The sequence below is a fragment of the Staurois parvus genome, unplaced genomic scaffold (genome assembly GCF_062004578.1).
Source record: "Staurois parvus isolate SC_StPar_1 unplaced genomic scaffold, SC_StPar_1.0 ptg000453l, whole genome shotgun sequence".
Classification (NCBI taxonomy): domain Eukaryota; kingdom Metazoa; phylum Chordata; class Amphibia; order Anura; family Ranidae; genus Staurois; species Staurois parvus.
Window position 1 is genome coordinate 85,423 of NW_028318249.1, and position 13,724 is coordinate 99,146.

A 13,724-nucleotide genomic window follows, 5' to 3' on the forward strand; every position below is an offset into this window, starting at 1 on the left:
GCGGATCTGGAAGTTGGACCTGATGCTCCAACTGAAGGGGTAAAGGTGACCGCGACGCACATTCTGTTGCGGGCCAAATTTTTGGAAGGCATCAATATTAAAATTCGGGAAAGGCTGGTTCTGGCCCGACCCGAATATAATGAGATGTCTATCCCTGCTATCCTTTCCACTCTTGCGGCAATAGAGAGGGAAATGGATAGAAGAAAACAAGACAAGGCCAAAGTTCTTATGTCCCAGACCCCACACGAAAAACCAAGGGATCTGGGTCACAGGAAGGATAGGCCCCCACCCAGGTGCTTCCAGTGCCACCAAACGGGGCACATGAGGAGGAGCTGTCCCCAATTACCTAAAGGTCGGTGGCAGTTCATTCCTGATGAGTCCTCCGCCCCTATGACCACCATGGTAAGTAACTCCTATGAATTCTCATAGGAAGTTGACAAATCGGTGTCGGCCCAGATCCATCTTTTTCTAGAGGAATTAAAATATCCCCTCCCTTGCCTCACCGACACCAGTGCAGCAAGAACGGTCCTGCGAAAACAGGACATCCAAGGCAAGGTACCCCTCTCAGGGGAAAACCCTCCTAACCCCTACTAACCTCACTATCAAACGATGCACTATTCTTAACCCAGCTTCTCTTCTTCCTGTGTCGGAAGATGAGAAGGGGGGGGAGGACAGCAATGACAGTGCTGAATTTTGCAACACGACTAACAATACTAACACCTCTTCTGCTAACATGTCTTCTTTGTCCACTACTAATCTCTCTTCCAAAGGACACGACTGCATCTCTTTGGTGGAACTGGAGTCAGCGGCGACACACCCCATATCACCCCGAGAGTAGCGGTAAGGTTGAACGTCTTCCGATACCCAAAAACCTTGGCCTGAATGTCTCCCCATTGCCCCCTATTCCATCCGGAATGCCCCTCGGCAACCACATGGGCTGTCACCCTACGAGGTGTTGTTTGGGGGACCTCCCAAAACAGGGTTGTACTTTCCTCAACAGTTGTTGTCTTTGCATTCACAGCTTACAGGTTATGTGCAATCTCTGCAACGGGAGCTGCAGAAGATACACCATCGGGTTCGCGAATCGCTCCCCGATCCAAATACAATAACAGGTGTTCTTTCTATTGAGCCAGGTGATTGGGTCGTCCTAAAGAAACATCAAAGAACCGGACTCGAGCCACGGTTCACCGGACCATACCAAGTCCAGCTGACGACACCTACCTCACTCAAACTCGAGGGACGAGACAACTGGGTGCACGCAAGCCACTGCAAGAAGCTTCTCAGCTACACCAGAGAATGAGGGGTGTCATTTTCCTTTTTCTTTTTGTTTGTATGTCATACATGTGTGTGAACGGAGGAAAAGACGGCAGATACCCCAACCTTTTATTTAAAATGCACCTGCGTTTAGCCAGAACCGCCAACAAAACCAACTGTTGGGTATGCTCAAAGCCCCCACCCAGTCATCACATGTCCGCAATGGCCGCTGTTCATGCCCTATATGACATCCGCGTCGGCATGAAAAAGCAAGGGACCCCTGGTCAGCCCCCACGTAGACATTTGTCGGTAGAACTTAATGACACATTTTTAGCAGGTAACATCAGTTTCAGCACCAATATTAGCTCTAGCTCCTGTAGGGCCCTCACCAGTCCATTATGGGTAACTGGGCAGCTAGGCAGCCCTCAGGTGTGCTTTAACATCAGCTTTGGCACAGGTAACAAGTTTGTTGGGATTACCACCTGCGAGGGAGGTATAACTGTCAATCTGACTAACCAGACTTCCCTTCTGAGTAACCACACTGACCGACCAGACCACGTGTGTTGGAAGGACGGATGTGATGTGCAGACTGAGGGAGCAATCCCCCAGTCTGTGCAACTGTTGCTCAGTGCCAGAGGCCGAACGAGGAACTCCTCCTGCTCTGCTCTGACAGGTCCATACTATTTTCTGTGTGGTTCGGCAGCCTATAGAACATTTCCCCAGAACGCGAAAGGTTCGTGTGCCCTCATAAAGCTAGTCCCCGCATCCTATGTAGTGATGGACCATGAAGAGTTGATGGTCCACAAGAAGGTAAGGATGGCAGGGAGAGTTCGCAGGGAACTGTTCTCTGAGGGCGACCAGGCATGGGCTTGGTTCCCCTCATGGACAGGATGGGGAATAGAACTTATGAAGCGCCTGAACAATTTTTCTGTCATCGTGGATAGTATGTTTAACGAGACCGTAGAGGCTGTCAGAGAAATTGCCCAAGAACAACGGCAGATGGGAATTTTAGTGCTTCAGGAGAAGATGGCCCTTGATTACCTTTTAGCCGCCAAAGGGGGGTTCTGTGAGTTCATCGGAGAGGATTGTTGTACTTGGATAGAAGACACCGATGACAAGGTCCAGGCCCATATGGACAAAGTTAGTGAACTACAGGGAAAAGCTAGAGCTATAGCTAGTGAGGGTTGGAATCCGTTCAAGGGTTTGGGAGGATTGGGAGATTTCCTGTTCTCCATCGGATCTTGGTTGAAGGAAGTGGGAGTGTATATCCTGATGCTTCTCTTTTTCATCTGCCTTTTATATGCCGCGGTGAGATGTTCCTGTTGCCTCATCGACCGTGTAAACCAAGCTCGGGCAGACGACCACATCTCCATGCCCGCTCCTGGGATCCCACTCCAACCACTGATCGGAGGAAGACCTCACCAACCAACCACCTTCTCTACAGATTACGTCCTGGCTTCCCTCTAATTTATCTCTCTGAAGACCACATTCTCCAAGACCTTCAAGCAAGCTTCAAGCCTCATCATGGTTTGTGTCTGCGATTTGGAAAACTGTCTGGGTCGAGACCAGCCTTGTGTGGCCCCGTCTGCAGGGGCAATTTGAGAATCTGTTGCTGGATCTCCCCAGACCACCGTGGGATCACAAGCTTTATTCATACCACAAGTCTGTTTGTGGTTTTTGCAAGAGCCTTCCTGTAGTGAAGGTTCCAACGCTCTTGAGGATCATCGCTTCAATCAAGCCTGTTTGCGTCGAGTCTGCGTCGGGTCTTGTTGTTTCAGGTACCCCGTGGAGCTTTATTCTCAGGGACAACTACAGGAACTCTTTGAAGTTTGAGACTACACCCATCAAGCTGAAGAAGATCAAGAAGGGACACGAGGAGAATATGATAAAACAGGAGGGAATGTCATGGAAATTTTGTATTGTTGGTCGAACTTTAAATGTGTCATGTATTCGTGTTATTCATATGTCTCTCGTGTGGCTTAATTAAAGCTCTGAAGGCTGCAATTGGGCCATGCGCATGTACAATGTATGTATTACAGTACTCGGCTTGGTAATGGATGAGATGGCAGATCTGCGCTTATAGACCGGCGTGTATACCACCACGGCATTCCATGCGAATGCTGCTGTCAGTAGACCGTGGGCCTGTATCCACATATCAGCAGCATGGTACCACGTGGGCTTCATAACGCAATGCGCAAGCGGTGTGAACTCCACGTGTAGGCTTATGCATATCTTACAACCCATTACCAACTTGAAACTGTATCTGGGATGGATGTGTTTTAATAAAGATCGTATCGGGCCCATCCAGGTACAGACTGATATTTTTAGGGAGTGCTTGTACAGAGAATTTTGCATACCAATAGAAGCTAGTAGGACAGGAAATATGACCTCAGATGGCTCATAGGGGGGAAGGGGAGGAAGTCTGCTGACCTCAGAAGACTCATGGGGGAGGACCAGTGATAGATAATAGCAAAGGCTATGCTCCAATTGGAATGTATATCCTCTGTATAGGCAATCCCCATTGTATTGTTCGGTGGGAGGGTTTGACTTTATTCATGTGGGGGGCATGTGTGTATTCTTAATAAAAACAGAGAGCTGAGCCTAAAGCCGGCCCTTATGTGAGTTGCAACCAGCCTTAGAGTGTCGTGTGATCATTCCAGGGTAACGGAGCTCCATCACCCACAAATTCAACAGAACCAAAGTATTTGGATGGGCAGGAATCGTGTAGTTTGGCTGCAGTCGTGGTAAGCGAGATTCGCACAGCTTTATGGGGGATTTCTGCGCATCCAACTGCGAGTACTCACGGTAAGGAGAAATTCGTTAAAGCGAATTTCCAAGACAACTGTTTGTTTTTTATTCACATCAGTACAGTCCCATTTGGACTTTTTGTTTTCACTGTTTTTTGTTATGGTACCATGTTTAGTCACTTCTTTGTTTTCACTTTAGCTCCCTGAGTGGATCAGTTCACTTCACGATAAGGGACTATTATTCACAGTGTACACTAATAGTCACATAAAAATAATGATTATTGTATTTTATTTATTAGTAGGTAACATTTAGGTTAAGCGCTGCACCAATATATATATATATATTTGTCTACTCTAGTATCCATTTGATATATGGTTGGGTGCTAGCAGCCCTCCCCATTCGGTAGCATTGTTCATCTAGTAGCGCAGGAGGCTCATACTGTAGTTATCAGAACCTGGAATTCCTCTTAGGCCCCTTTCACACTTGGTGGAACCCATCAGCGGATCTGCTCTCTCAGCGAGGGGATCTGTCCGCTGATCCCCGCTGAGGAAGCAGGTGACAGATCCATGTCCGCTCTGCTTATGCAGAGCAGACATGAACACAGCCTGCTGTCCTCTATGGGCTGTTGGATGTAAACGGGCCACCTGTCCATTTCCACCCGTCATCTGATCCAATCCGTCAGACAGATGGGGAATGGATCCCCATCCGTCTCTTTTTAGTGGGTAGGATCAAACCGGATGCAGGAGGGTGTAAACGGACACATGTCCGCTTACACCCACCGCTCAATAAAGAGCAATGGATCGTCCGATCGGATCCGCTTGAAATACAGACAACCAGGCCTGATTAGTCTGCTCATGTGAAAGGGGCCATAAGGATAGCAGGTCCCCAGATATCTTGTCTGGTTACTCATTCCCACCGAAAATACACTGTAAATAAACACACAAACACTGTTGACAATGTATGAAAAGAAAAAAAGTCCCACAGTGTTAATTCATCACCATCATCCAGCGATGTAATCACAATGAACAACACCCTACTACCCTCTGATAGAAGCACAACTATTCACTCTGCCATTAAAAAACATGCCCCACAGTGTAAATCCATCATCAATTACACTGTCCAGCGATTTAATTTAAATCTAGTGTCAGTCACAATGAGCAATGCCCGGCCGACTCGCCAACACAAACACGACATCGCACACCGATGGTCAATGAATATGTCCCACGGTGTAAATCCAGCATCAGTTACGTTGTCCAGCGAAGTAGATCCAATATCAATCGCAATGAACGACGACTCGCCAATATAAACGTGACGACCTGCGCCAACAATCCCCTCCTACTGGGATGTCCAGACCAGTCAGTGATATTGGCTGAAGTCATTCACCAAATATTTTGCTGGCCAGCTTGTTTATAATTTGAAAAAAAGAAAAACCGCAGGCAGTGGGGGCCACACAGTGTCAATGGTTTTAAAGGCTAAATTCACCTTTAGTAGCATGTTACATTTTACACCCTAAACATGGGTGTAACACGTAACATGCACCCAGGGGCGGACTGAACATTTGGAAACTTGGGCACTGCCCGAGGGCCCGGGGTCAGTAGGGGGCCCCATGAGATGCCCCTGGTACCTTTTTCATAGGCTTTTTTGAGTTTGGGCAAGGACACAGGGTCCCCATGATCCCTTATTGCCTGGGGTCCCCATGAGTTGTCAGTCCACCCCTGCATGCACCTATTGAACCTGTACCAAAGCCCCCTTCTCTGTGACAGCAGCTGTGGGTTCTTCTCCGTGTACCTGCTGCCAAATTTTTTAAATGGTGTGGCTGTGCAGTGGGCAGAGATCTGTGAATTAATGAATTAATGATCCACAAAGGCAGTTCGACTTGTGGTTTGAAAAGACTGCGAACATGCTGATCAGTTCGCTCATAGTCCATTTACACTGCCTACAGCTCTGCAACTGAACGCCCGTACGTTGGTATAAGCCAGTGTTTCTCATCTCCAGTCCTCATGGACCCCCAACAGGTCATGTTTTCAGGATTTCCATTATTTTGCACAGGTGATTTGATCAGTTTCACTGCCTTAGTAATTACCACAGCTGTTTCATCTGAGGGAAATCCTGAAAACATGACCTGTTGGGGGTCCATGAGGACTGGAGTTGAGAAACACTGGTATAAGCACAGAGGGTGTGGCTAGCGGTGACGTCACCACGCACTCCGACGCACGTGTCCGGATCACGTGATCGTACTACCACCATTTTGAGTGCAGGCAGGCAGGTGAGACACTGGATACAGGGCTCTGTGCCCTGATGTATCAAATGCTTTTTTCTTACTTATTGTGAGTGTGATTTTAAGGGGGTTTTTTTTTACAATAAATTTGTTGGATAATATTACACTGGCGAGTTCTTTCTTTACCCACATGTGCTAATTTGGATATGAGAGGATCTTCCTTTGGAGTTTGTTTGGTGGAATACCGGATATATATTGATATGCTGATTGATTACCAACACATGAGGATCTTCTTTTGGAGTCTTTTTGGTGAATATATACTAATATGCTGGTTAATTACTAGCACATGGTGAGTGTGCATTTTGATGGGGTGTTCTGAGCACTGAATATCACATTTGATGAAGGAGGATCTCAGTACTTCATTGATTGAGGATCATTGATATATGGACTTTTTTGAATGGACTATATTGAGATCCCTTATTTATGTTATTGCACTATTAATTTGCACATATTTGGTGGTGGTTATATATATTTGTGCAAATTAATTTATTGATTCAATTTAGGATTGCGCTATTATTTGTGGTTATTTTGTTTATCACAACTTATTATTATTTACAGTTTTTTATTAATAGCAGCACCTATTAATTATATCCACTCTCTGTTATATTGGCGCAATAATGTTGGTATAGGAGGAGTGTCATACTCATAGAGACATTTCTTTGGTGCCTAACCTTATAGTAAGCACAGACCTGCAGGTATTGTGTGCAGGAGCCTGAGGCTGCATTCACACTTCAGTGTTTTGTAGCTTAACCTGTTTTGTAGACGCCGAGTGCCCGCACATTTGCGTTCTATTAAAAAAGAACATATGTGCTGAGAGCGCGTGCCCTGCGAGCTCCCAGCACACATGTCCAGTACTCAGGGAAAGGTCCCGGTCTCCTCTTTCAATTGGGACCTTTGCAAATTTGCATCAGTTAGTGGTGGTACCACCTAGCAACCAATCACCTGTTGCTTAATTCGAAAGGTTAACTAAGGAACTCTGACCTCCATCCAGCACTATGCTGCCTCCCACTCTCCGCTCTGTAGTGGACAAGAGAGTGGCTGAGGCTGGGGAGAAGCAGAGCTGTGTTCACAATCCAGCTGTCGGTAGATTACAATTGTCAGCTTGCCGAACCCTGTCCTAAGACGATCGGATGCTCCCTGGATCGACAACCTATGGTGTTATTTCTTATTTCTGTAGCCAAACTTTGTATCAGTTGGTGGTGGTATCACTACTGCCACTAAATGAGTGACTTCCCCTCCCGCTGGCTTGTTTCATGTAGTAAACAATCCAGCGGGTATCTCCGAGTGAAGTCATTGACCAAATATGGTCAATGACATTAGGTAGCATGGCTTGTTAAAGCGGAATTAAAGTCCCACTGTGACCCACCATGAAGGCAGGTTTCTCTAAATAAACACAGTGAGTGATCGGTACCGGCAGGGTACAGGAGTCAGCATGGCGGAAGACAGTGAGAGTTGAGGACTGGGTCCCTGTTGGCAGAGCCCTTAAAGCGGAGTTCCAGACATTTTTGTGATTATTAAAAGTCAACAGCCTACAAAAACTGCAGCTGCTGACTTTTAATAAACACACCCTTACCTGTCCCAGAGTCCAGCCACGTTCTCACACACGCAGTCCCTTCTCTCCTTCTGTCCTCCATGGCGCCAGCATCTAAACTGTGGGCACCAAACTATGACAGCTTCACAGCCTGGTGCCCACTGCGCAAGCGCAAGTCGCGTACTAATTGCTCCGGCAGTCTTCTGGGATCTGTGAAAGTTGCCAGGAGACTAAGAGGGAGGAGGGGGCCGAACTTCCGGCTCACTTCGCTGTGGCAAACTGAGCCGGAAGTGGGAGCGGGTACCTGTCACAAACAGGTATCCGCTCCTCCCTCCCCTCCAAATGGTGCCAAATATGACAGTGGAGGGGGAAGGAGGAGGCAAATAAGTGGAGCTTCCACTTTTGAGTGGAACTCCACTTTAGGAGATCTCCTCTTCCCCACACAGCACATCTCCCCCCTCTCTCTCCCCCTCTGTTCTCCCCCCCCCCCCCCTCTCTCTCTCTCCCCCTCTTTTCTCTTCCCTCTCTCTCTCTCCCCCTCTCTCTCTAGGCCCGCCTAGCAACCAATCACCTGCTGGTTAATTTGAAAGGTTACTGAGGGAGCTCCGCCCTCCATCCATCACTATGCTCGCTCTCCGCTCTGCAGTAAACATGAGAGCAGCAGCGGCTGGGGGAAGCAGGGCAGAGATAACGATCTATCTGTCGGCTGCCCGCAGTCGAGTGGTAGATTGCAATCAGCGTCTTGCTGAACCCGCCCTAGGGCCATCGAATGCTCCCTGAATCAACAACCTATGGTGTTATTTCTTGATACAGTGCGTTATGTGTTGTTCTGACATAAAGCTTGCTGTACACTAAAAACAACAACATGCTGACATCAACCCGATAGCAGAATAACTCCATGATTGGTGTTCTGCTGTAATGGAGGTTTAGGATGTCAGCAATGGGAAGGAGAACAAACTTTTTGCCGATGCTGACTTTAATTTGGTGGTCATCTGCAAATTCTATTGTCAGCGGTTGTCTCTCCAGCTCTTTGGTCTCCTTACCTGTTGTGTCAACAATGACACCTTTGTAGTGCAGTTTTTCTGCAGTATATTTGACCTTTTTGATGCTAGTGGGTGACTTAGGGCTGAACAATTTATGAAGCCAGGTCCTCCTCTTCCTAGTTTGCTTATTCTCCTTTTCTTTCCTCTCTTCCTTCAGCCCCAAAATCTTAATGTCATCTTGCTTCTCCGTCTCCTTCTGCATCTTTTTGTTCATGTCAATATTGGATGACATTTGGCCCACTAGGTTTTCTAGGCAACTGTTCCAGAACCTTTGATATTGGTTTACCTTGTCCTGGTAATATTTGAAGCTGACGTTAAGGGCATCCACTGCTTGGCTGAGCTTCGTTATTTCAGCTTGTTGCTGCAGCTGAAATTCATTTTCCTTTGTGACATCCATGTCAGTATTGTTCAGGATATCTTGGGAGTCCATTGCTTTTGAAAGCCCAGCATCCTGTAAAGCCTTTGGGTTTGTCAAATTTTTCTCTTTTTGTGGAATATATTTGCTGCCTAAGGAGAGGCAGACTTTAGTTGCTGTCAAGTCTCCACCTCTGTTAGCAGCAGCTGCATTCTCATAAAAAAGAAGATCTTTAACCTTAGGAACTGGTCCAAGATCCTTGAAAATTTGATAAAGACTGTCTTGTTGGTTTGGGATGACCACTTTTTCATATTTTGAAAGCAGCTTATGTGTGCTTACAATGTCCATTGCATGAAGCTCTATCACTGGATTCTTTAGGGAAATCATGTCAGAATATTCATTGAAGCCAAATTCTTCCTCTGGTTCTGGAACATTAAAAACCTCCTCAAACATGCTCCTGAAACGTGGATGGTTTTTGATTATATAGTCATTCTTGATTGAAGCTCCAGCATTTTCCTTGGGGAAATGGCTATTAATTAATGTGTGGCCGACAAGCACAGCCACGATCATGAAGTTCTCTTTTTGCCCTGATTCTGTTGACATCTTAAATTTCATTATTCCAAAGTCATCTGGAGCTGCTATAGCTGGCTGGAAATACTGGTACATGAAAAGGCTAAGAGTCTCAAAGACTTCATCTGCACTTGCCTGGGGGAACTTTTTATGCAGGGCTTGTCTTAGGACTCTTGTCACATACCTTATTCCATAAGGTATACTGTGCACATCTGAGAATATTGCATTTAAGACTAGGTCTGCCATGTAAGGAGTGAGAGAAGGTCTTTCCAATAATCTGTGATTTAAGTGAAATATCCTATCTATCACTTTAGTGAGCTTGTTGTGGAGGACATCACATTTTGCAGCCTGCCTGTAAAAGCTGAAGGCAGTCTCAATGCTAATTAATTTTCCTTCCACTATATCCTTGATATGAGTACATTTTTTCTCAAACTCATACTGAATAGCATTTCCCAAAAACTTGACAAAATGATATTCCTCTCTTGGAGTTGAGGCATGATTGTAGAGTCCGGGAAGAAGCCTTTCTTCAAGAATGGTATAGTCATGTACTGACATTCGACAGATGAGCTTGAACAGGTACTTTGGTTGGGTCTGTAGATGATAGAAGAGGTACTGATAGGGTTCCAACCTCTGTGTCTTCCTGCTCAGTTCAAGCATGCGTTGTCTGTCAATGGACATCGCATCTTCAATGTCCATTCTGTTGTCCAGCTTTAGTTTTGGAAATCGGGACACAAGGCTTTCTAGTGTCCGTTTCCCATTCACAAGAATTGATATTTTCTTGTCCAAGGTATTCAACTCCTCTTTTAGTGTTTGGATGGCATTCATTTTAGTGGAAACTTCACCTTCTAGGTAATTTATCAATACCTCTTGGGGAGAAAGGATATCCAAGGAGGAGTCCAAGGAATGGGAATCCTTTAGACTGGAACTAACTGATAATCTTTTGCTTCGGAGCAACTTCTTGGAAAGCTTTCCAGCGTGGTTGCTCCCAACAATTGAGCGTATTTCTACAAGGGATGACATAACCTCATTCTCCATAGTTGTAAAACCTGTAAAATAAAAGAAAATGGTTTTAATTGTGTTCTAACCTTTCCTCACTTTGTCTAAAACTAAGAAAACAAAATTGTGAATATATACTGTATAGTGTGACTTTCTGGGCATTAGACACCAAAATGTTTGTCCCAAAGCACTGTCATTATTGTGACCCTAGCTGGCTTGTCTTCAGCCACATGGAAATAAACAGAAATTGAGCCTCTTTGGCAGCACATTAAAAAAAGGCTGACTTGAAGTGGTTGTAAAGGCTCAAGGTTTGTCACCTTCATGCATTCTATGCATGAAGGTAAAAAACCTTCTGTGTGCAGCAGTGCCCCCCAGCTCCCCCCCCCCCCCCAAATACTTACCTGAGCCCTATCGCAATCCAGCAATGTGCAAGACAGCCTCATTGTCCAAGGTCTCTGCCTCCTCATTGGCTAAGACAGCAAGCAGGAGCCACTGGCTCTCACTGCTGTCGATCACAGCCAGTCAGCCAATGAGGTGAGAGAGGGGGCAGGGCCAAACTGCAGCTCTGTGTGTGAATGGACACACAGAGCAGTGGCTTGGGAACATTACCACAACCTTCCCACACCCGATAACCCCCTCCTTCTCTTCCTATTTCTTTTTCACCATTCATTAATCTTGGATTGGTCCTTAAAGGGCCCACTTAAAAAAAATGAGGGGATATTCACCTACCATGTAAGATATATCCATTCTGACTTTAAAATTGCTCAGGTAACAGTTTAATCCAAAGCCTGTCCACACTAGGCATAATAAAGTTATAATGTTGAGAACCAATTCTACACTATATACCATTCTGCTACATATGCAGATCTGTCACATATTATCCGGCTGTATGTACACAACGTAAAACAAGTATATGGCGTCAATGACAAACAATAAATACATGTAAGCCTAAAGAGCATCTGTGCCCAGACTATGGACATTAAAGTATTCCTATAATTTAACAAGCAGTAAGGGAGCTTTAAAACAAGCCCACCCTAACCCCTCTAGCTGTATATAATGTGAAGTCATTATTACCAAACAACAAAGATGTTACAGCACCTGCCTTGTGTTCCCATTAGGGGGCAGCACCTGCTGTGTTTCTATTAGAGGGCTGGATGGCTGCCAAGATTCAGCTCTCAATAGAAAAGAATAGGGAGAGGAGCTGACTTTGTCACTGCCTGTGTTATGAATGTGTGTGCACAGTACTTGTAGGTAGAGGTGAATGAGAAAAACATGTTTTTGTTCAAAATATGGGAAAAAAATGTAGACAAAGTTTCTTACTTTTTCGCTGAGATTCAACAGTGGTCATTTGATGAGAAATGTTTAAATTGGAGCACATTAGTGCAATTATAAACAAGATCTTTGAAGAACGCTCCTTTAGCAGTCTAGTACAGTACTGCTCACCACGGAAGACAGAAAGTGTCTGCCTGCTACACTGTGACATCACACAGAGGTCCATGACCACAGAGGTCACATGACCATAGTGAGCACAGCTGATTGGTTGCTATTTTTAGATCTTGTTTTGAACAAAGAACTCTGGTCTAAGGAGCCCAGTAATATGTTACATAAGGGGTTATGCACTGTAATTATCAGGAATACTAATGGGATTAATTCACAAACCCCTGAATACATATATTAATTGTGCTCACATGTAATATTTAAACTTGACTGTAATATTTTATATATAAAATAAACATTTGTGTCTTAGTGTGTTAGCTTTGTGAATGAAGCCCGTAGAGTGGTGTAAAATCAGGCTTTTTTAATAGGAGAAATTGTTGAAATCAATAAATCAACCAAATGTTAATTTACAGCAGTTTGTCTTGGGGTAGGGCTGGTGGGGGGGGGGGGGGTTGTTAGGCGGTTTCCATCCCCCACCTTTAGCTGTGGAACTGTAATTTTCAAATCTCAGTGGATTCAACTGAAAATAACAGTCATTTTTTTTTCAAATTTAGAGACTTCAACCTGCTGCTGAGGCATGGTATGGGGGATGGGCAACACACCTTTATAAACAGTGCTACCCGTACTAATGCAAGTCCAGAGCCATGTTTAGATAGCTTGTTGGGTGATGATGTTGTCTGCCTTTCAGAGGGGACACTGGAGGTTTAATTCACAGAATTAATACACCAGGATAGTATGCTTATATTCTATACACACATCAATCTACAGTATATTTAATGTAAACAGGAAGCTCTCCAGCAGATTGTTGCAGTGTACATGGATGAGGCAAACCATTTAAAGTATAACTGGAGGCAAACCTTTTTTTCTAGTTATGGATAGAGTGGAGAGGGATTAGAACCCCTGTCAGATTTTATTGCTGTCTGTGTCTCCGTTAGGGAGATTTGCCCTCTCTATTTGTCCTGATTACCATTATCACTGAAAGTAAAAGAAAATCCTACATTTTGGGTTGTACCCAGAAAAGTAATAGGGGGGAAATCTTCCAATGGGGACACTAGAGTCTCCAAGGAATTCTGTTAATTTGCTGGGATTTTCTTCTCGCTTCCTCTTTGGCTATGGGACAAGAAGTGAAGGGAAAGGCACAGATGGCGAAAAAAAAATTCTGACAGGTTATAACCCCTCCCTTACTCTATCCAAAATTAAAAAAAGGGATGCCTGTAGTTCTACTGACGGGTGATTAAAATAATCAGCTTTTATTTATTCATGTTGCTTGAGGTGATTGTAGCCCTGTTAGTGCATTTGCGACAGAAACAATTGAGTACTGTCCGTGATACTTTTTGTATTTGCACTAACATACAATTTTGAAGACAAGCTTTCAGGGAGTGTCCCCTTCTTCAAGGTCCAAGCAGTACTATACAAATCACAAAGTTTCATCAGAATGTTAGAAGAGATGGGAAAAAATAACGCTAGAGGTAAGGCACAGCAAAAGCAAAGAAGGGGGGAGGGGGGTAAGAC

At 45.0% G+C, this 13,724-nt stretch overlaps 2 protein-coding genes across 5 annotated transcripts in view; one reads left to right on the forward strand and one right to left on the reverse strand.

Annotated features, from left to right (window-relative positions):
* Nucleotides 1–3,178, forward strand: part of LOC149453044 (uncharacterized) — an 86,376-nt gene extending 83,198 nt beyond the window's left edge. For 2 of the 4 annotated variants that reach the window (XM_089688735.1, XM_089688733.1), the window contains exon 3: nt 1,130–3,178. In XM_089688735.1, the coding sequence (XP_089544861.1) occupies nt 1,297–2,721 (1,425 nt within the window). In that variant the 5' untranslated portion in view covers nt 1,130–1,296 and the 3' untranslated portion in view covers nt 2,722–3,178. The remainder of the gene's footprint in view (nt 1–1,129) is intronic. The other 2 variants (XM_089688736.1, XM_089688734.1) reach the window with 1 other exon arrangement.
* A 5,422-nt stretch (nt 3,179–8,600) lies between these two features.
* Nucleotides 8,601–10,814, reverse strand: LOC149453047 (ras GTPase-activating-like protein IQGAP2). Its single transcript, XM_089688732.1, has one exon. The coding sequence runs from the start codon at nt 10,812–10,814 to the stop codon at nt 8,601–8,603; it is 2,214 nt and encodes a 737-aa protein (XP_089544858.1).
* Between the last annotated feature and the right edge of the window lie 2,910 nt (nt 10,815–13,724).

Excerpts from the sequence above, each read along its gene's own strand:
- LOC149453047 (XM_089688732.1), bottom strand. The coding sequence starts at position 10,814 with ATGGAGAATGAGGTTATGTCATCCCTTGTAGAAATACGCTCAATTGTT.